Source organism: Acomys russatus, chromosome 10, assembly GCF_903995435.1.
Source record: "Acomys russatus chromosome 10, mAcoRus1.1, whole genome shotgun sequence".
Taxonomy (NCBI): Eukaryota; Metazoa; Chordata; class Mammalia; order Rodentia; family Muridae; genus Acomys; species Acomys russatus.
In genome coordinates this window covers 17,541,863-17,563,203 of record NC_067146.1, presented here as the reverse complement: position 1 = coordinate 17,563,203, position 21,341 = coordinate 17,541,863, and the positions used below count along the sequence as shown (strand labels likewise).

Below are 21,341 nucleotides of genomic sequence, written 5' to 3'. Positions count from 1 at the left end.
GAACCTGTCAGTGTTTGGGTTGTTCAAGAGCAAGTATCTTTGAGCTCCTTGTAGTATTTTGGTTCCTCGCCGTGGAAATGAGTACTGAAGAACGCCGTGAAAGGGAAGGAGGACAGCCACATCTCGGCACATTGTGTACCAGCTGAAAACAGGCCAGCTGTGTTCAACTCACCAACACAAAGTTGTCACGCTGGTGGAAAAGGATAACGGTTGAGGTGTAAGCTTAAAGGATTGGTCTCTAGTCCAAAACAGGGTAAAGCCTATGGGTGAGAGTGCCAGCAGGGACTCTGTATACACGTCACAGCCCTTCTCAGGGACTCCACCATGTGTGGCCAAGGGCGATGGTCAGGGAACTCGCAAGGAAGCTGTGCAGGCTCCACTAGTAGAGACAGGCTAGTACTTACAATTGGGAAATGAAAATCTTGTTCTCAAATGGCTAAGATCAAAAACTCAAGGGGCAGCACATGATGTAAGGGATGTGGAGAAAGGGAACCCTCCTCCATTGCTGGTGGGGGTGCAAACTTGTACTACCACTTTGGAAAAGTGGTGCTTCCTCAGAAAATTGGGAATATTGTTCTACCTCAAGACCCAGCTATACCACTCCTGGGAATATACTCAGAAGATGTTCCACCATACGAGGATTTATAATAGCCAGAATCTGGAAACAACTTAGATGTTCCTCAACCAAAGAATGGATAAAGAAACTGTGGTACATTTACACAATGGACTACTACTCAGCTATTAAAAACAAGGAAATCTTGAAACTTACAGGCAAATGGATGGAACTAGAAACGATCATCCTGAGTGACATAACCCTGACCCAGAAAGGCAGGTACAGTGTATACTAACTTATAAGCAGATATTAGCCACTAATACAGGATAACCACACTACAATCCACAGACTAAAGAAGCTAAATAACAAGGAGGACCCTAGGGAGGATGCTTAATTCTCACTCAGAAGGGCAAATAGAACAGACACTGGAAGCAGTTGAAGAGAAGGAACAGGACGGAAGCCTGTTATAGACGTTCTCTGAAGGACTCCACCCAGCAGGGGATCCAAGCAGATGCTGAGACTCACAGACAAACTTTGGGGTGGGGTGCAGAGTATTATGGAAGAGTTGGGGGACAGAAGGACCTGGAGGGGACAGGAGCTCCACAAGGAGACCAGTGGAGTTAACAAACCTGGGCAGAGGAGGGGGATGCTGCAGAGACTGATGCACCAACCAAGGACCATGCATGGTGAGGACCCAGACCCCCTGCGCAGATGTAGTAGGTAGGCACAGTCTCCTTGTGGGTCCTATAATATGGGAGTAGGGGCTACTTCGGACATGGACTCTGGTGCCCACTTGTTGATCACCTCCCCCTGGCAGGGAGCCCTGTCAGGCCGCAGAGGAAGAGGATGCAGGCAGTCCAGATGAGACTTGATAGGCTGAGGTCAGATGGTAGGGGAGGAGGGCTCCCGGTTTCTGAGGACTAGGGGAGGGAGGGAGCGGGTATGAGGGAGGAAGGGTGGGGCTGGGAACCAACAAGGGGGGCTACAATCAGGATGTAAAGTAAACAAATTAAAAAATTTTTATAAATTAAAAAAGAAGAGAAGCCATCCTGTGATAAACTACCTAATCTTTAAAGCCTTGAGGCTATTAAACAAATTTGCACTTGGGCTGGGCGTGGTGGCCCATGCCCTTAATCCCAGCACCCAGGAGGCAGAGGCTGGTGGATCGCTGTGAGTTCGAGGCCAGCCTGGTCTACAAAGTGAGTCTAGGACAGCCAAAGCTACACAGAGGGACCCTGTCTCAAAAAACCAAAACCAAAACCAAAAAACAAATTTGCACCTAAGGCAGAGGCTTTTGAGACTGGCTCTTCTGCACCAGTTTTTAGAAAATAACTTTGTTTCCAACTGAAACACTGTAATTACCTATAGGGTAATTACCCTAAGTAAATGCTTGGCAACAACATAAAAACTTTGTAGTCATATATTTAACTTTTAAAAATTAGGCTCCCAATTGAGAAGCATTCCAATCTAATTTCATCAGAGTAAGAGTAAGTCCTCACTGGCATGAGTACTAAATTTCTCTTCCTGAATGAAATCTGATGACCCATTACTCACTGTTACATAAACAGCAACAAATGGTCTAGAGTATAGAGTCACTTTAGGTTACAATTTTGCAAGTTGCCGTTTGTAAATTCACCCTAAAATAGTCCTCACTCAAGATAGGGTTTAGAGTGCCATTACCCAAGATTAAAAAGCAAAATAAATAAATAACAACAACAACAACAACAAAAATTAATGAAGCAAGAAGATTCAACTAGCAGCCAAAAGTTGTCCTTGGCCTAGATGCAGAGTTGGAAAATAAATTATACTAAAAGAAAGTCAGAAGAAAACCACATTTGTTTACACCTATTTGTGAACGTCTTCCAGGAAGTTACTTTAGCCTTCTACAGCTTCTGCTTTTCCAATACACCCCTAGTTCAGAGATGTCAGGCTACAAGAGACCAGTGGGCAGCAGAATACATCACTATAGGAGAATCTAGGCATATCAACATTTCTTCTCTGAGTGCTACCAAGAAGCTCCGGTGACTCTTCAGACACTCATAACACCTGACTGCAATCTCAAGCAGCTAAAACTTGGGATGGATTAGTCACTTTCCTACAGAGAATGTCCCTAGTAAAAACTGCTAAAAACAAAACAAACAAAAAACAAAACAAAAACAGGGCATGGTGGTGCATGCCTATAATCCCAGCACTCGGGAGGCAGAAGCAGGTGGATCTTTGTGAGTTCAAGGCTAGCCTGGTCTACAAAGTAAGCCCAGGACAGCCAGGACTACACAAAAACAAACACACACAAAAACAAAAACCAATCCAAAACAAACCCTACAAAACCCAAAATGAAACAAACCAAGATCACAGTCAAATTAAGTAACCGTTGGTTGAAACACAAAACCAAGCATCTCTGTAAAAACTGGTATTTAATTGCTAAAAAATATGAAATGAGTAAGAAATTCTTAAGATATACTGTCAGGGTTTACTTTAAATTCACAAGGAGGACTCTGAGGTGATTGCAAATAAATTCTTACGTAATCAATTATTAGGCATTTGGGATTACTCACACATGGCAGTTATCTAATCAGATACTTCAAATGGAAAAATGTTTAACTGTGATAGCGGAGTGAATGGGGGTCAGGGATGATCAGATCAAAGATCAAAATATTTAGAAAGGATAATTAAAAAATTAAAACACTATCCAGTCTAACCGTCTGGGTCCTTGTAACCTCGGAACTCGTGTTTGTCTGTGTCAGAGGCTTTGGTTTGGCTACGTGGCTAGGACATATTTTCCTTTCTGTTGAATTGTTTTGTTTTGAAAACAGAACATGGTGGCCTTTCCCTCAGATATTTCTGTCTACAAGAGCTCTGCAAACCTGGAAGCGTCTTCGTCTAGAGGTACTGAAGTAACAGGTTAGCCTCTTGCCTGGATCCTTACTGATAGTTAATGTCACTCGTGTCAAGGTCCCAAAGTGCTCAAGACCCAGCTATGCCCTCATCATTATTTAACTTTTGCAAATTTCGTTCACTTCGGCTAAAAACAGGACAATCTATAGCAAGAATGATCTTTGTTAATGTGAAACCAACCTATCAATGTGTATCTAATATTCAGGGTTAGTCATCTGGTTCTGACTTCACTAATGGATGTCTCTTTGTTGTTCTTGATCATGAGCCCACCTCCAGTCCTGGGTCAAGGCAATTCCCTAAATTACAAAAACCTGCTAAGAACCAGAAGCAATTAAAAAAAGGCTCCTCAGTAGACCTTTAATCCTAGCATTTGGAGGCTGGAGGCAGGAGGATCTCTGTGAGTTCAAGGGTGGCCTAGTCTATACAGGAGTTCCAGGACAGCTATCAAGAAGACTTAGTCTCACCTCCTTCGCATGCCACCTCCCCCACCCCCACTCCATGCACACAAAGGTCCACAGTGGGGGATTAGTATTATATATGGGCATATGATTTTCATCTATTATCGTATTATGGAGCAGTGGTTCTCAGCTCTGTAGGTCCCAACCCCTTCGGAGGGAAGGAGGATGTCAAATGACCTTTTCACAGGGCTTGTGTATCAAATATTTAATTATGATTCATAACAGTAGCAAAAGTATAGTTATTAAGTAGCAGCAAAATAATTTTATGGTTAGAGGCCACCACACGAGGAACTGTACTAAAGGGTCACAGCATTAGGAAGGTAGAGAACCACTACTGAAGAGGTTAGCTCATAAAGTGAGAGATTTTTATTCTTGTGTTTGTTTATAGTAACAGTAATCATTTTTAATAGCTTGCTTTATTGTAGGACATTAGGATACTAACACATGAATTTAAGAACATTTGTTGCTGGGTGGTGGTGCGCATGCCTTTAATCGGAGGCGGAGGCAGGTGGATCCCTATGAGTTCGAGGCCAGCCTGGTCCACAATGTGAGTCCAGGACAGGCAATGCTACGCAGAGAAACTCTCAAACATTTGTCTTTGATTTAAAAGACATTTCAGACACCTGTTAACTTATGAAGACACAGGAATGCGTTCTCATGTCTATTTCTTCCTATGTGTTATAAAGGGGGAAGGGGAAATGGAACACGAAGTAGATGGAGGAACTGTGCAGAGGGATAATGCAACACTAAAGGCCCTTTCAGAAAGGAAACCAACTACTACAGAAGCTTCCTTAAAAATACACATATGTAAAAGTAATTTAAATGGAGGTTATAAAGTGGGGGGCAGTACCCCAAGTAGATACCATATGCTGCTCCAAAACCAAATCCTACTACCAGTGTTAGTGCTTTTGAGTTGTTAACTAGGCTGCACAGACCTCCAAACATGATCAGCACTGCTCCCAGTGAACACTTTCCATGAGAGTAGTCCCTTTCACCTCATGCGTTTCTTTCAACATGATAAATACAATGCATGTCTTACTTCCCTGCTTCTCCTAACACACTTGAAGTGCACACAAGCAAATCACAATGTCCCTTCTCTCAGTAAAATAGGACATTGGGTTTAAATGTCCATGCTGTTCCTGGGCTCCTTGGAAGAACTCCCAGTCTTTGACAGTGCCTCTGTTGATTAAAAATTATTCAGATACTCTCTTTGCGAACTATTTTTCTTTCAGGTAAGTTGTGTAAGAGTTTACAGAATACTTACATTTAAGCAAAAACACTGCGTGTTAATGTGTACAAAGAAGCTAATGAAGCAATTTGGATGTACAATCAAAACTCAACTCACGTCAACCTCTAAGCACCGTGTGGTGACTACATGTCTGGGCAATGCAGGGTGACTGTCATCACTGAGCCAAAACACCACATGTTCCAGGCAAAGGCTGACTCCTCCAGCTTTTTTGAGCAGAGATAGGCACAGATGCTGGTAGCTTCTATCAACACTCAGTAGATGAGGTGAAATTTGTAGCCACAAACTTCTACAAATCTATAGAGTATTTGTCCCATCGTATTGGTAATGAGCTGCTACCAAATCTTTTTCTACTGACTTCTCAAACTTAAATTTCTTAAAAAAAAAAAATTAGTTTGATGAGTATGGTGTTTTCCTGCATGTATGTTTGTGCACCACATAAGAACCGGGTGCCTGAGGAGGCCAGAAAAGTTTGTCAGATCCCTTAGAACTAGAAATACAGATAGCTGTAAGCCTCCAAATGGGTGCTGGGAATTGAACCTGGTCTGTTAGAGCCAGTGCTCTAAACCTCTGCCATCTCTTCAGCCTCAACAATTTTTCTTTCTTTCTCTTTGTCTTTCTTTCTTTTTTAAGGCCTGAATTAAGTGACAAGAGATAAGGAGAGAAAACTGCTGTACAGTGTGTGAGATGTATGTCAAACAATGTAAAAGTTTTCAACTTTTCTGTAGAGGATTTCCTGTGCACTGTTCCTTATGGATATACTTGTCCTTCAAGAATCCCGTCCCTAAAGCAAGTCATTTAGGAATCTTCATCTACTTAGATACAACACAACAGGACAATTCTAAGGCACACTGCTCTTGTAACAATTATTTTAACAGTTTAATGCGTTAGTGTTCCCACTCGTATAACAAAAATGTCTTCCTACCACGAAGCCCTTGAGAGGCGTCCTACTGCATCCTGAGCTCCGGATTCCAAGCACAGCACAGCTGCGTCTTCAGACTCCCACTCCGGCCAGGTTCAGGGAAACAAAGTATTTTATTTATCAAAAACTAAGCTTCCGGTTTAAATGGGCATCACCTCTAATACCGTCTATTAAATGTCCCGCACTGTGAATGTTCTGTATATGCACTGTACCGCACACAGCAGGTGCTGAGCGGCCACCAGGTTTCCCAGACAACAGGCTGGATGAAGCACTCTTTTACTCACCACGCTTCCTTCACGGCACACTCTACCTCTCAGGGCATGCAGCGCTGGAAACCTCAGCCATCAGCCGGCACTGCTCCGCACTCGTGGCTAGCTAGACTCAATGATGAAAATTTTCAACTTGTTTTAATGTCTTAATAAACAAATAAGACACACTATTTTATACTATTTGGGTCAAATTAATTTTTATTATGTTCCATGATGAATTGCCACCAGTGCAATATCCTACTTACTATACATTTCAAAAAAATTCACATACTAAGCAAAATTTCAGTTGATAAATGGAACTGAATGATTGAGAATCTTAATGAATTTCATAATACAGTATGTGGCTAGCTGAAATTGTCTATCACATAGCACTTAGATGTAAAAGGCCTCATGCTAGTTTGTTAAATGCAAAGGCTAGCAGACAAGCATGCAGCAGGGTGTGTCCACGAGGCTTCCAGATGACACACAGGAATAGTGACACCCGTAATGCAAGGCGGAGGAGGGCGGAGACGCACAACTGACACCTTACTCAGTAGAATGGATTTAGTCTTCATGCCTGGACTGAATCCCACTGCTCCTGTAGTTTAGACTTCACACAAAAATAAAAAGCAAAGCGAACAAACAAAAACCCTTTTCTGTATGAAAAAGAATAAACTCAATTACCTTTGGCAAATAATATACCCACGTATATCCAACTCAAAGAACTAAGACGCTCTCTAAATGAACTCCTGGTCCAACATCAAATGGCCAAAATGTATGGGGCATTAGAATTGGCATTATCTCAAAGACATTTTTAGGAATTGAAAACATTTTAATAATGTCAAAGAGAAAAAGAATACAAAAGCCTGGTGTTATTTACGTAAAATAATTACTATTTACACATCTCCGAATTTTATGGGTAGTAGTTGTCCAGCCTCGTCCACCCCAATCTCACAAGAGCTCAAGGCACATGAAAATGACAGTAAGCAGAAAAGGGTTCCTAGCAGCAGAGAGCTCTGTTTCTACAGGAAACACCAAGCTGAGGATTTTTCCGATGTGCTTGAGTTACTCTTACAAGGAGGACAGCGTTCTCTGAATAACTTAACTGTCTCACTAGACCATTTAACTGCTTCGAGCGACTAAATCTTTTAAATTACTCCTGATGATAACTTGCATGGTCACTAGAGGTTATGTGATAAACTGGTTAAAATTCAAACCATATCTCGCAGGTCCAGCCTGTCAAGATCATGTCAATACTAGATTTTGGTCGGTATACTTCTAGATAGCATAATTTTTAGTTGGATAGTGTGACTATAATGAATACATTTGAAGCTACATTCTGCATACAACTCAATGTGAGAAAAATAGGTCTGTATTTAAATCAGATAATTGTCTACCTAAAATTTATTTAAAGAAGGTAGGTAAGATAATTTTCACTGTAAATAAGAAATGGCCACCTTTAGGCAAATTAGTGTACTATAAAGTGTCAAGGAAGCCCTAATTTTAACATACCATGTAGTATGCATAACAACTGTTCAGGCTGTAAAGTTTTATTTAAAAAAGTCTATCAAATCAGTTATGTATTCTAAGAAATTTGCCACTGGGGTGATCGATCTTTTAAGAAAAACGCAACTCTACACTTGATATCTGACAAAAATGTGGAAAAACCATCAAAGTAAAAACACAGCATATCTAAGTGTTTAGCATTTGTGCATACTTTTGCCAAAAAATCTGACTCTTGGTATTTCTGAATACAGCAATGCAAACAAACAGCAGCAAACACAGGTACCTGTGTTCCATTTTCGCACTGTTCTGGTATCTCTTTAAGTATGGGCTTGACAGCATTTGTTCAGCATGCACGAAACTACATCCAAAATGTTAACTTAAACTGTTTCGGGGAATGATTCCAAGTGTATAATTCCTTACTAACAGAGCCTGTCACATTTGCTATAGCATAAAAGTAACCTTGGTCAAGTACAGGTATGTGGGGGCTCATGAAGATGCCTGCCTGCAGAGGCCACTGCTTACCGATAGCAGGCAGCTCTGCAGCAGACGTGTGCTGCTGCTGTTTCTCCTCACTAGTGTCTCTGTAGTGAGTCTAAGCAAAACATATGAGCAGTATTTGAAAAACTGCGTCAGTGTAGTGGTGTCTAGAGAATTGTGCAATGTATCAGCTCCAACATTCATATGTGGCGTCATATTCAAAAGGAAGGGATAAAGAAACTAAAGCTTACATCACTTGAAAAAGAATGTAGTGCTATACTAAATTTTATTAAGAAAATTTAGGTACAGAAAAAGTAGGGTATGAAAATAGTGTTCTCCTTCTGGCATTCTAACTAAATTACATTAAGGTTTGTGTCAGTCTCACACATAATTAAACTCCCTTGTTGATGGAATCAAAATATTCACAAATCACGTGAGCATCCTGCTGTAAACTTGCACACAGTAACAGGGAGTAGCTTTGTATAGAATTATAACAAACCTTTACAGATTAAATGAGGTATTGCACAGATTAATTTAAAAAAAAAAAGCAAAAAAGGCAACAAAAATATACAGCAAATTGGTAGAACATTTACATGATAATTTTACAGATCAATAGACAGAAAGTAGTGTTTAGTATTTCACCTTAAAAATATATATATAATATATAGATTAGTCTTCCCACTCATCATCATCCTCAAAATCTTCTTCTTCATCATCATCTTCATCTTCATCTAAAGATAAACCCAAAACCAAAAGTTAAGCATAATAAATAAGATGGAAGTAATTCTTGAGTCATGTCTCCAACTAGCTAACTCCTGAAACAAACATTTAATTTCTAAAATACAGTTACTAAGATTGTATAAAATTAATCCAATAAAATCAATCTATAGACTTTGGATGGTGACCAAAGATGAGACCAGAAGATCCAAGATTTGGGTTTTAGCCCCTTAGTACCTATATAAAAGAGATTTCTTTCTTTCTTTTATTAATTTATTTAGATCATATCTCAACTGTTGTCCACTCACTTGTATCCTCCTGTTCCTCCCCCCCCCTAGGTCTGTGACAGAAGGTTATCTCCTTCCCCACGATATGGTCACAGCCTATCAAGTCTCACCCTGGTAGCCTGCTTATTCTTTCTCTGAGTGCCACAAGGCCTCCCCACCAACGGGACGTGGTCAAACATGGAGCACCAGAATTCATGTCTGAGTCCGTCCCCACTCTCCATTCAGCTGTGGAGAATGTCCTGACCATTGGCTAGATATGAATATGGGTTTAATGTTTACTGCATGCATTGTCTTTGGTTGGTGCAGTAGGTTGAGCAGACCCCCTAGGTCCAGAACTGCCTGTCATGATGATCTTCTTGTGGGTTTCTAGGACCCTCTGGATCCTTCTATTTCCCCACTCTCCCATGTAAAAGAGATTTCAATCAGTTTGTTTTTAATGAGGCAGATGAAGCTTGGGTTAGTTTTCTGAATTTCAGATTCTCGTGGTGCTTTCAAATTCTTTACAGAAATTGCAAACCTAGAACATTCTTTTCTCTTCCCACAATCTGCTTTTCTCCCTGGACTTTAGGTGCCCCATCTTAAAGACATCATCATTCTTTCAGGTGAGCAGGCACAAGCGTCATTCACGATTCCTTTTTCCTCTCCCTCCATCAGTCAAGTCTCTTCCTTTCTACCACAGTCCATGCCTCCAGGATTGCTGTTCTCCAGTAGACTCACCTCAGTGCAGATGAAGGAATACCCAAACTCTAACTTTAAGAGGCCTCTGTGACTGGATACTGCTGTCTGGACACATTCTGCACTCCCTCTGAAGCACCACACAGGGCGTGTTCAGACCCCTCTCTCCTGCTCTAAGTCCCCCTCCTTCCCTGTCTCTAGGACAATCATTTCCCTGTCTCGACCTCACACTTTTCCTCCATATTTCTGCATTTGAAGTAGCTCTTTGCTGTTCTGGGCTGGCTGTCTTATCAATTAGATCCCATTTAGAAACGCCTCTTGAAAGAGGCTTTTCCTGAACATTCTGTGTAACCCTTCCCCAGAATTGGTAACTGTCTGTTCCATTTCCCTTTCCTCATAATTCTACTATCTCAGTTTCTTAGACTGTCTATGAATTTATGTCTTCATACTAAAACACAAGCTCCACGAAAACTTGGTCTGTTGTGTACCAGAGGATCCTGAACAGCAGAGGAGTACTGCACAGTGTTCACTCGTCATTCTTTTAATGAATTCAGATTTTGGTATCATTCAATTCTTTTTTTTTTTTTTTTAAAGACACGGTTTCTCTGTGTATCCTTGGCTGTCCTAGACTCCCTTTGTAGACCAGGCTGGCCTTGAACTCAAAGAGATCCATATATCTTTGTTTCTGTGAGTGCTGAGATTACAGGTATGTACCACCACGCCTGGTTGAATTTATCTTTTTTTTTTTTTTTTAACAGTTTTTCTTCTAGTTTATGTATGGATATGGTGTCCTGATATCTATCAAGCTTTAGGCAGACCATTGGGAAAACAATGACTTAATATGCTGTAAAGCTCATACCAGTGAGCTACTCAATTAGCAGACAAAATGCTAACAAAGGAAAGCATAAAAATAGAAACTGCAGAGCTTCACATACAAAGGCACCCATACTCCCATTCCGACCATGCGAAGAGTACCTGAGGAATGAATGGCTTTGCTCCTTTTCTGCATGACTTCCATCAGTGCACCCACAATTCCTGAAGTGGGTGCAGGGGTTGGTGGTGTGGACTCTTGGCCATCAGACACCTTGGTGAAGAAAATTATCAAACTCAATTCTCTGGGGCTGGGGAGATGGCTCAGCAGGCAGAGTACTGCCAGGTAAGCACTGGGACCTGAGCTCCGGTCTCCTGCCCACACGGCAAGGTGAGATGCCTCCTTTCCATCTGAAGTGCACGGTGGGGAGTGTTCTCAACCGTTAGACAATGTACTTTCTCTACCAGAGAATCCAAACTTATACAACATCACTGTCGTAAATTCTAGAGTTGGAACCTCTTTCAGTTTTCTGTGGAGTCTGTTTTTTAAAATTATTTTTAATTTCAAAACATAAAGCTTTCGTGTTTAAGAGTATGCTTTCATCTTCATGCAGTTACTTGCTTGAACTTACCAAGATTACTGAAACTGCTTCCAAACAGGGCCATTTTAAGTTCCCCTTAGTTAAGTAGGTAGTTTATTTAAAGTATCTTTTATTTAAAGTCTGGCTTCTATCTATATGAAATTTAGACTAGACAAAGCTACCACAGAGTAATCAGATCAGTGCCTACTACTGAGAGGAAGCATAAGGTAGCTTTCTATGGTGACATATTTTACATTTTCATATTAAGTAAGGATTACACAACTACAAATGTTCATCCAAAATGTGAGCATTTCATTGTACACAGACAAACAATTAAAAAATCATAAAAAGCAAAAGAATAAGCTTCTAAAACAGACACCTTATAATGAGTTATGGCAAAACCCACAGTACTTAAAAAAAAAAAAATCAAGATAAAAAGGACACACTACGTACAGATTTCAGCTGAATGCCCTGTCGGATCTGGTCTAACAGCGCATCCCTCCCTGAGCAGGACACCGGCCGGCTATTCTGCTCCACCTTCTTTAGCTGAGCACCCTCTCTAATTTGATCCAAAAGGGCCGCTTTGTTTCCTGAAGGAGCTGGCACTTGATGTTCACCATCCGAAGGGAGGCCAGGGGGAGGTGGCGGCCCTGGGGGAGGTGGCGGTGGAGGAGGAGGTGGTGGTGCTGTGGACCCTGGCACACACAGAGGTGGAGGTGGTGGTGGGCCTGAAGGTGCGGAAGAGGGCAGCGCAGGGGGTGGAGGAGGGTACATCCTGTTTGGAGGGGGTGGAGGAACCGCAGCACCCGGCCTGGAAGGAGGTGGGGGTGGAGGTGCAGCAGTGGGAGCTCTTGAAGGGGGTGGGGGAGGAGCCCCTCTTCCACGGGCAGGGGGGGGAGGAGGGCCTGAGCTATGAGGAGGGGGAGGAGGCGGCGGAGGCCCTCCCCTTGAGGGTGGAGGAGGTGGTGGTGCTGAAATAAGAGCAGAGAAAAAAAAAATCAAAGCATAAACACATTAATAAAGCAATTTACTTTAACATACATAAACCCAGTACAAAGAGCAAAACTCTGCAACTGATTTTACAAAGAGCTGATATCTTACTATTTTCTTTAGAAAAATATTTAAAGATCACTTTCTGTTGTATTGACAGGAAACAACAGAATCTAGTTATGAAGACAAGGCTGGAGAGACAGACCAGGAGCTATATACACTGTGCTCACTCTTGCTGAGGATCCCAGTTGAGCCCCCAGCACCCACATCAGGCAGCTTACACTGCCTGTAACTTCAGCTCAGAGGCTCTGATTTCTTCAGGTCTCTGTAGGTGCCCACATGCAATTACAGGAAGGTTAAAAGCAAAATGATAGGACTCCTTGGTAAAACACCTTGCCTAACATGCCCTGGAGTTGATCTCCAGCATACACACACCACAGCATGCGCGTGCGCGCACACACACACACACAAACAACATACACAAATGTTTAAGAAAATCTGCTTCTACGTTACATAACAATGTAATTAAACACTTTGCCTATAAGCATTATCTTACATTTGACAATAATTAATTACATTTTGATAGTAATTGAGTACCTTCCCTTTAGAATGAAATACATTTATTTAGATTTTGTATAAAATAAATTTAGAAACAAATAAAATTTGTTAGCATAATTAAGAGTTAAGCCCAAACATAATGTATTCTTTTTCGAATGTAAAGTTTACATGTGTCCTTTTACTTTGTAAAATAGTGTTTACTGCTCAGCAGTTCTAGACACAGGATAAAGAGAGGGTGGTTGTTAGTTAAATGTTTAATTACTTATTTAAATTGGAATTGATTATTAAGAAACATATTTTTTTAACAAACTACAAAATTATACTGCAGTTATTAATAAAAAGTTATCACTACTCCAGTAGTGATATTTCCACTCAGTCTAGTTAAGTGAAGATGTAAGCTTTATTAGGAAAAAAAAAATCCAAAAGTACAGTAATATCAGAATATATTGGGGAATATGAGTAAATTCTTTAATGATTAAATCTTGTGTTTCTGAAGACTGATTTTACCAATGTCATACAATTCCACGTAACATTAGGCACCACATTGTTTCTCCATTTGTTTAAGGACTGATAAGAAAAGCTGACCTTCAGAGGTGCAGAGAGCTTAGAAGCCATGATAGCTGGGCACTTTGTCATGAAAAATGTACACAATATTGAGTAACATCACTCAGCCCACTGCTGCCAGCACCTGGCTCATTGCAATGCTGTAAGAGGAAAGGAGCTGGCACTTCTATTTTCTTTCGTTTTTTTACATTTTTATTTATTTTGTTTTATGTGTAAAGTGTTCTGCCTACATGGATGTTGTACACCACGCATGCCCGTGGAAACCAGAAGAGAGTGCTGGACCCTTGGAGCTGGAGTTAAGAGCTGTGAGCTGCCATGAGGGTGCTGGGCTCAAGCCTGAATCCTCTGGATGAGCAGGCAGTGTTCTTGCCTACTGAACCTGAAACTTCACTGCATTTCTAAAAATAAATAATCTATTATCAACCCTTACTTTGTATCATCTGTATTCAATCTAACACAGAAACACAGCACATCACACGGACAAATGTGACAGAATAACACAGAGAGTAGAGACCGCTGATGCACTGTTAGGACAGATGCACCAAGATGCTGGCCAAACAGGCACCAGTGTGAAGAACTTCAAGAGTCATCACAAACACCAGGAGGAAAATGGCAATTGTTATTTTTCAATTAGCAAAAGAGAAAAGTAATGAAGAAGAAATTATGATAGTTATAAAATGGATACTTTCAATATAGATTTAATATAATATATATATATATAAACATCCTTGATTAATCTACTAGAATACTGAATCTTACAGGAGAGAGAAAAAAAAACCTTGTGTTCATGGCACAGAAAAAAGCTCTGACATATTTGAAAATTATTTTTCAGGCTAGGTAACGGTGGTGCACATCTTTAATCCAGCACTCTGGAGGCAGAGCAGGCAGATTTTTGTGAGCCTGAGGCCAGCCTGGTGTACGAAGTTCCAGGCCAGCCAAGACTACAGTGAAATCCTGTCTTGAAAGACCAAAAAGAAAGAAAAAGAAAAAAAAAAAAGAAACAAACAAAAATCTTTATGCTGAAAACGTTAGTTGTCAAAGGCAGGACATATGAACTCTAGCTTCTCCAAGGTCAACACAGCAAATCATGCAGAACACCAAGCAGTGGCTCAGATGTGCTCCACGTACATACCACTCCACTGCGGTGGACCTGAAGAACAGACTGTTGTAAATTAACGGACTTAATGCTTAAGAGTTACGCACAGAGATACGATAGAAATCACAAATTTGTTTGTCTTCGTAAGTCTGATTCCATGACTTTATAAAATAAATAACAAAAGACTTAATCAAGTAGGCCAAGACAAATTTCATTAACTTCTCCATTTCTGTGTTCCATACTTCTGAATGTTATTTTTTGTATGTGTTCTGTCTAGAAAAAAATTGTTAGTTAGAAAAAAGTAAACCATTAATTTATCTTTTTTCTCTTAATTAAAAAAAAATTTTCCCCTCTGGGCTGGAGAGCCGGCTCACTGGCTGAGAGCCGGAGCTGCCTCAGGGGACCAGGCTCAGCTCCGAGCCTGTGTTTGGCAGCTCACAACTGGCTGATCAAACGTTGGTTCTCAGGGATCCAGTGCTCTCTTCTGGCTTCTACAAGCACTGCACTTACCACCAAAACCACTGCTACCCTTACCATACATAAGGACATAATTGCAAATAAATACAAACAAAATCTTTTAAAAATATTTTTTTTAACATAAATTTGGTGTATAACAGGTTCCACACTGAAAAAGTTTGGTTCTTGAGATAGAAAAATCTTTTATCTTGAAATTTGGTGACAATATCATTTTCAGTGTTTGTGACTTTTTGTTTTGGGGTTAACTCAATTAAAGAGAGGACTTGCCTAACTGTCTTTAAAATAGCTATTATAAAGTGAAAAATCACAGCAACCACAACCACAACAGCAAAACCAACAAAACCAATCCAGTTAGTATGATCAACTTTTCTTTAGGCATGAAAAACACAAGATAGCAATTCAGATGGTCCGATAAAGCTGAGTGAATTACACACTACCACAGAGCTGAGTAACCCTGAGCAGCGCCAGCAGGCATGGCAGAGAGACTTCCCTCACCTGGACAGAATAGTCATCAGGACTGTACAGCTTGTAAAATGGCATTGTATTCATAGTATGTTTTAAAATCTACACCATTTAAAGTGCAATTTTCTGCTAGTAAGACCAATTAGCACAATACTAGTTTCTATTGAACTAGCTGTGGAAGACAGCAGCAATATGACCTCTGAGTTGTTTGCTTCCACAGCTGGCTCTAAAGACGCTGAGACCTTACTATGAACAGGAGGAACATTTTCAACCAAAGATCAAATGAGCTTCAGCAGTTAAAAAGGAGACAAGTTTAAGTTAAATAACCATTTTCAAGTGACAATCAGATTCAAGAGCACAGGAGCTGGAGCTTTAACTCCGCTGCACTCGTGTGAGCACAAAGTGTAGAGAAACTGGGTTCCAAATGCAGATGGTGCTCCAGTGCTGACTGACTGCAAAGAACACCTGTCATCTCTGCACATGACTGTCCTAAGTGTTGGGAAGCAACCAGATCACAAAGTTCTTTAAAGTACCCAACTTCAAGGTTGTAAAACTATGAGCTCAGGAGCCAAGAGAAAGAATTATACTGTAGCCAAGACAAAGCAAAAATTATATTCTGAAAATGTTTTTATTACAGATTACATGGTGACTTTATACCAACAACTACGTCAAGTTTTTGCCTGTTTGTTTTAAAGATAGCTATGTGTCCCTTGAACTCCAGGGAGACTCAGAAATCTGCCTGCTGGGGTTAAAGGTCATCCTGCTATGTCTAGCATTTTGTTTTGTTGTTGTTGGTTTTGTTGTTTGTTAACATGAAAAATGATCAAAGATGTAGTGACACTGGGTCAAATTTGTCATTCGTAAATTCAAATACTCTGCCCAAGAAGGAGTGCATATTTGTCCATCATAAAGCTAATCTTAGAAAACCCAAAAGGAAAAAACAGTCAAGTACCAAAATAGACTAAAAGTTACCTTGCCTTCGGAGCTCATTTTTAACAGCTTCTACACCTCCTGTTTTTTCTATAAAGTCATAAATAACTTTTGATGTTTCTCTGTCTTTAAGCTGAGCCTCAGAGATCCCACACATATCAAAAAGATTCTTCAATTCTGGATCCAAATTATTTAGCTACAACAGAAAAGACAACTCCTAAATAGGCAATTCTGTTCCAAAAAGACATGGTAAAACTTATAATTTTTCTGTCCTTCTGAAGTTAGAGTCATAGACTTTTAGAATGGTTATGTAATTTAAATGTTAACAATAAATCTTCTTTTAATGGAAAGATAAAAACAAGAGGTTTTCTCTTCCGTGTCTTCAAAGAGGGCCTTCTGTTCACATTTTTACTAACATACTCAACACTAGAGCTTGTGCTCACCTCTTCCAATTTGTCCTAAGTAAGATGTAGCTTTAATCTTGAACTACCACACACAGTTTGAAAATATGAGGGCAAGGACCTATTGGTGCTATCACAGTACTAATCAACTGAGCGATGGTAATGCCTAAAAGAATAATAACCAGTTTAGAAACTGATTACATCTGTAACTAGATACTCAGAATTTGATTATACTATTTTTAAATAATTTGATAGTCTCCTGAAATTATTACTTAACAAAATTATTTTTTTCCTCTTTCATTCAAATCACATAAGGAATACAAACATTTTGTCTTAATGGGCTTGGCAACTGTGACAGAACGGTACTATGAATCCAAACCTCAGCAGCACTCATGAATAGCACATTCAAATTGTAATACATACTAGGTTTAAAAACTGTAAATAAATATCCAAGGATAAGCCACAGCATACCTATGTATTTTGAGTAACAGGAAATACAGCTTTAAAAGATACTTACATCAAAACCCGTGTTTGGATCCCATCCAACATGTCCAATGTGCCTAAAGTAGAAAAACAGAAAAAAAATTAGAAAAGTAGTGCATATGAGGGCTTGTGAAATATGCATAAAAATACTTGAAGTCTGTCATAGACAGCCCACATTCTTTTGCTTCTAAATAACTCTTGCAGGCATCTTCCATGCTATTCATACATCAAAGTGAAAAAAATGTTATGCTCAACAACTAGTTGAATAAAAAAAATTATATTTAATTTTTCTTTTCAGATGGGTAGAAAAATAACTGTCAGATTCATGGTCCAAGCCTGGCTTGGTAGTACATGCATGCCTAGACACTTGGAATTCCAGCCCAGCTTGGGCAACACAGAAGAGCCATACTGTCTCAAGAAACAAATAACATAAATACTCCTGAGGTATCTCTATTAAAAAGGGATGAACGTAGGTATTTCTCCCTGGAAGCCTGCTCCTTCGGAGCTCCTTCTCACTTTTTCCTAATCTACTCATTCTCTGTGTGCAAAACAGAAATTAAAAAACAAAGAAACAAAGCCCTGGTGGACATACGTGTCATTCCTGCTGTATTTTGAGCATTATGTGTCCCCTACAGGCTCACGTATCTGAACACGGTGTGCCCAGCTGGTGATGCCATGTTTGAGGAGTTTCTCACGGTGACAGGCTGAGGTTCACAGCCTGGCCTGGTCCTCTCTCCACCCCAAAGGCCAGGCTGGCCTCACTCCTGTGGCCATGCTTCTCCACCATGATGGCTGACCTCCCCTCTGGAAAAGTAAACCATAATAAGCTCTGTCTCCTCTAAGTTGATTTTTGTTGTAATATTCTAGCACAGAAACAGAAAAGTAACTATTACATAGAACCTCCCAAATTAAAATTTTAAAACAAGTTAAAATCAAGGATAGCACAGATTACATAAAAGGAATAAAGATCAACTTAGGTGTAGTAGTGGGGAGTCCCAGGGACTGCTCTGGAAGCTGAGGTGGAGGGGCCTAAATTTAAGGCCAGCCTAAGCAACACAGCAAGATCAGTTTGTTTGAAAGGACTAGAGTGCAGAAGAAGAGCCTTACTGGAAATTACTTGGCGTTCCAATGTCTGCCTTGGTTAATCTCTTCTTTTTAGCTTTTCCTTTCTTCTTTTCTTTGGTGTGGGAGATGTTGTTGACTTGTGAACCATAAAACCTATTTGTTGTGATTTCTGGATTTTTTATGTCAACTGTAGCCATGGGTAGATTGGGACCTACAAAGAGAGCCAAAATAGTTTAACAGACATACAATTTAAGAAACTAATTTTATAGAATAATAATTTATAATTTGCTGCATTTTATACAACTTATGCCTGCTTACTTTATCTTAAATCACATGAAGTACATTAATGTCTATAAAATTTAATTAACCTGGTCCTTTCAATTTCTTTTTTACTAAAATTCTGGTTAAATGATCTGTATCACAAAACAAAGGACATCCTTAATCTTCCCCCCCGCCCATCCCCCCAACCCCCCCACGACAAGGCTTCTTTGTATAGCCTTGGCTGTCCTTGAACTCACAGAGATCTGCCTGACTCTGCCTCCCCCAGTACTGGGATTACAGGCATGTACCACCATACCCAGTTGAAATCCTTAATCTTGTCTTCTTTGTTTCAACCTTATTTATCCATTTAAAAAAACACTTAAAAAAAAAAAACAGAAAGCATTTCTTACTGCCATCTCCTCCACGCTAGCGATTCAAGTGCCCGGGTCTGTTCCTACTAGTACATGTGTATGTTGGCTATCAAAAGGCACAAAGCCCTTCTGCAAAGATGTCATGGTAAAAATACCCAGGGCCGTCAGACATATCATTAGGAGTGGCACTAAGTGATGCATCCCACAACTTATAACTCACAAAGATTCTCTGAAGACATGAAAGTCTCAATGCGACACATTCAACTGAAGAGTTCTTATGAACTCCCAAACCTAAAGCCAACACACGTTCTCTGAACAGCCCATCTTAATACGCAATTCTCGGACAAAACCAAACTTCTTGAGTTCATTACATTAAAGACAATTTTTAAAATGTATTAAAATTTCACTAGTGCGGGTTTGAATGAAAATGGTCCCCACAGGCTCCTTTGTCTGAATACTTAGGCCTCCAGTTGGTGGAACTCTTTGGGAAGGATTAGAAGTTGTGTCGCTGACGGAAGGAGGAAGGAAGGCTTTGAGCGTTGAGAAGCCCCCGTCATGCCCAGTGAGCTCTCTCTCTGCCTGTTGCTTCAGGATCAAGGTGTACGCTCTCACTGCTGCTCCAGCATTGTGCTGGCCCACCTGCTGCCACACTCCTCACTGCGGTGTCACGGACACTAACCCTTTCTCTACAGTCATGAGCCCTGAATTAAAGAAATACCTTTTATATGCTGCCTGGGACGTGGTGTTTTATCACAGCGATAAAAATGTAATTAAGACAGAAAGCATCTTACCTGCCTAGTGGGGGCATAAACTTTGAAAGAGCTCTCACCATTCCCTGAATGTGCGCTCACTGTACCCAAACTTCATGCCAACAACAATTACACTGCATATAGCTTTTTTCATGGAGGGAGGGTCTGGACTCATGCTATAGGACATGTGCAAACACTGTGCACTGAATGTCTAATGAGGTTTTCTAACGAGCCTTTCCTTTAGACACCATGTACACAATCAGCCACCAGCAGATGCTGTCCACTGCTCATGGCACCAGCAGATGCTGCCCACTGCTCATGGCACCAGCAGATGCTGTCCACTGCTCAGGGCACCAGCAGATGCTGTCCACTGCTCAGGGCACCAGCAGATGCTGCCCACTGCTCAGGGCACCAGCAGATGCTGTCCACTGCTCAGGGCACCAGCAGATGCTGTCCACTGCTCATGGCACCAGCAGATGCTGTCCACTGCTCAGGGCACCAGCAGATGCTGCCCACTGCTCAGGGCACCAGCAGATGCTGTCCACTGCTCAGGGCACCAGACAGAGACCTACAGACTTCATCCCACGGGGTTATCTTGCTCGCCATCTCTTCACTGCATAGACATTTTTAAAAAGAAAACCTCTATGTTGCATCTCATGAGTTCTCCTAGTGAGTACCTAACCATGGAGGAAACCCCAACACAATCACAAAGCATCAAATAGAAATCCTAATAAATTATAGCAGTGGTCTTAACCTTCCCGAGGCTGCAGTCCTTCAGTACATACAGTTCCTCATGCTGTGGCGACCCCGACCATAAATTTATCTTCATTGCTATTTCATAACTATAAATTTGCCAGTTATAAATTGCAATGTAAATATTTTTGGAGACTGAGGTTTGCCAACAGGGTTGTGACCTACAGGCTAAGAACTGCAAAATTATAGACAAATACACAACAAATGATCATTTAATACCATTTAACTAAAATTCTTCAATTATGTAAAAAATCTCAACTGTAATGGAGTCATTAAAGCTATCTGAAAGCCTAGTTTACATCATATTTGGAAAAACAATTCATGTATTTTGAAGAAGGTTTAAGAATGAACACGAAGCCAGGAAGCCCAAACTTGGCTACATCTTAAGTTGAAGATCAAACTCGTCCAACAAGAACAACAACAACAAACAGACAGACAGACAGAAATGAGTGAGGAGGACAGGAAGACACAAGCTACACCTTCCTAATGCAAGACAACAAGGAAGTGGTTTTAAACATTCTCATGAACAACAGACATTCCATTTTCAGTTTAATCTTAATTTCAAAGCCAAAGGAACTCAAATTTCCATTTAATTATAATGAAAACAGAACTATACTAAGGTAAGAGGTGAAGAAGAGCTGGCACAGAGGCCTACCAGATCACACTTTAGGAATATATGTAATTTCTACATAAAGTTACACTTTGAAAAGGTGTGCTAGCTAACACATGAGGATCTGAGACCGCCAGCAGACAGAGCAAAGCACGGTTAAGGTAGTCACTGCCACCTAGCGGTGCCACATCAAAAT

The 21,341-nt window shown here is 40.6% G+C and overlaps 1 protein-coding gene across 1 annotated transcript in view; it reads right to left on the bottom strand.

Moving 5' to 3' along the window:
• Positions 1-8,387: 8,387 nt before the first annotated feature.
• Wasl (WASP like actin nucleation promoting factor) overlaps positions 8,388-21,341 on the bottom strand; it is a 52,178-nt gene continuing 39,224 nt past the window's right edge. The window contains exons 6-11 of the mRNA XM_051151854.1: positions 18,444-18,612; positions 17,371-17,413; positions 16,495-16,648; positions 11,829-12,346; positions 10,960-11,068; positions 8,388-9,036 (exon numbers count right to left, since the gene is read on the bottom strand). Of these exons, the coding sequence (XP_051007811.1) occupies positions 8,975-9,036; positions 10,960-11,068; positions 11,829-12,346; positions 16,495-16,648; positions 17,371-17,413; positions 18,444-18,612 (1,055 nt within the window). The 3' untranslated portion in view covers positions 8,388-8,974. The remainder of the gene's footprint in view (positions 9,037-10,959; positions 11,069-11,828; positions 12,347-16,494; positions 16,649-17,370; positions 17,414-18,443; positions 18,613-21,341) is intronic.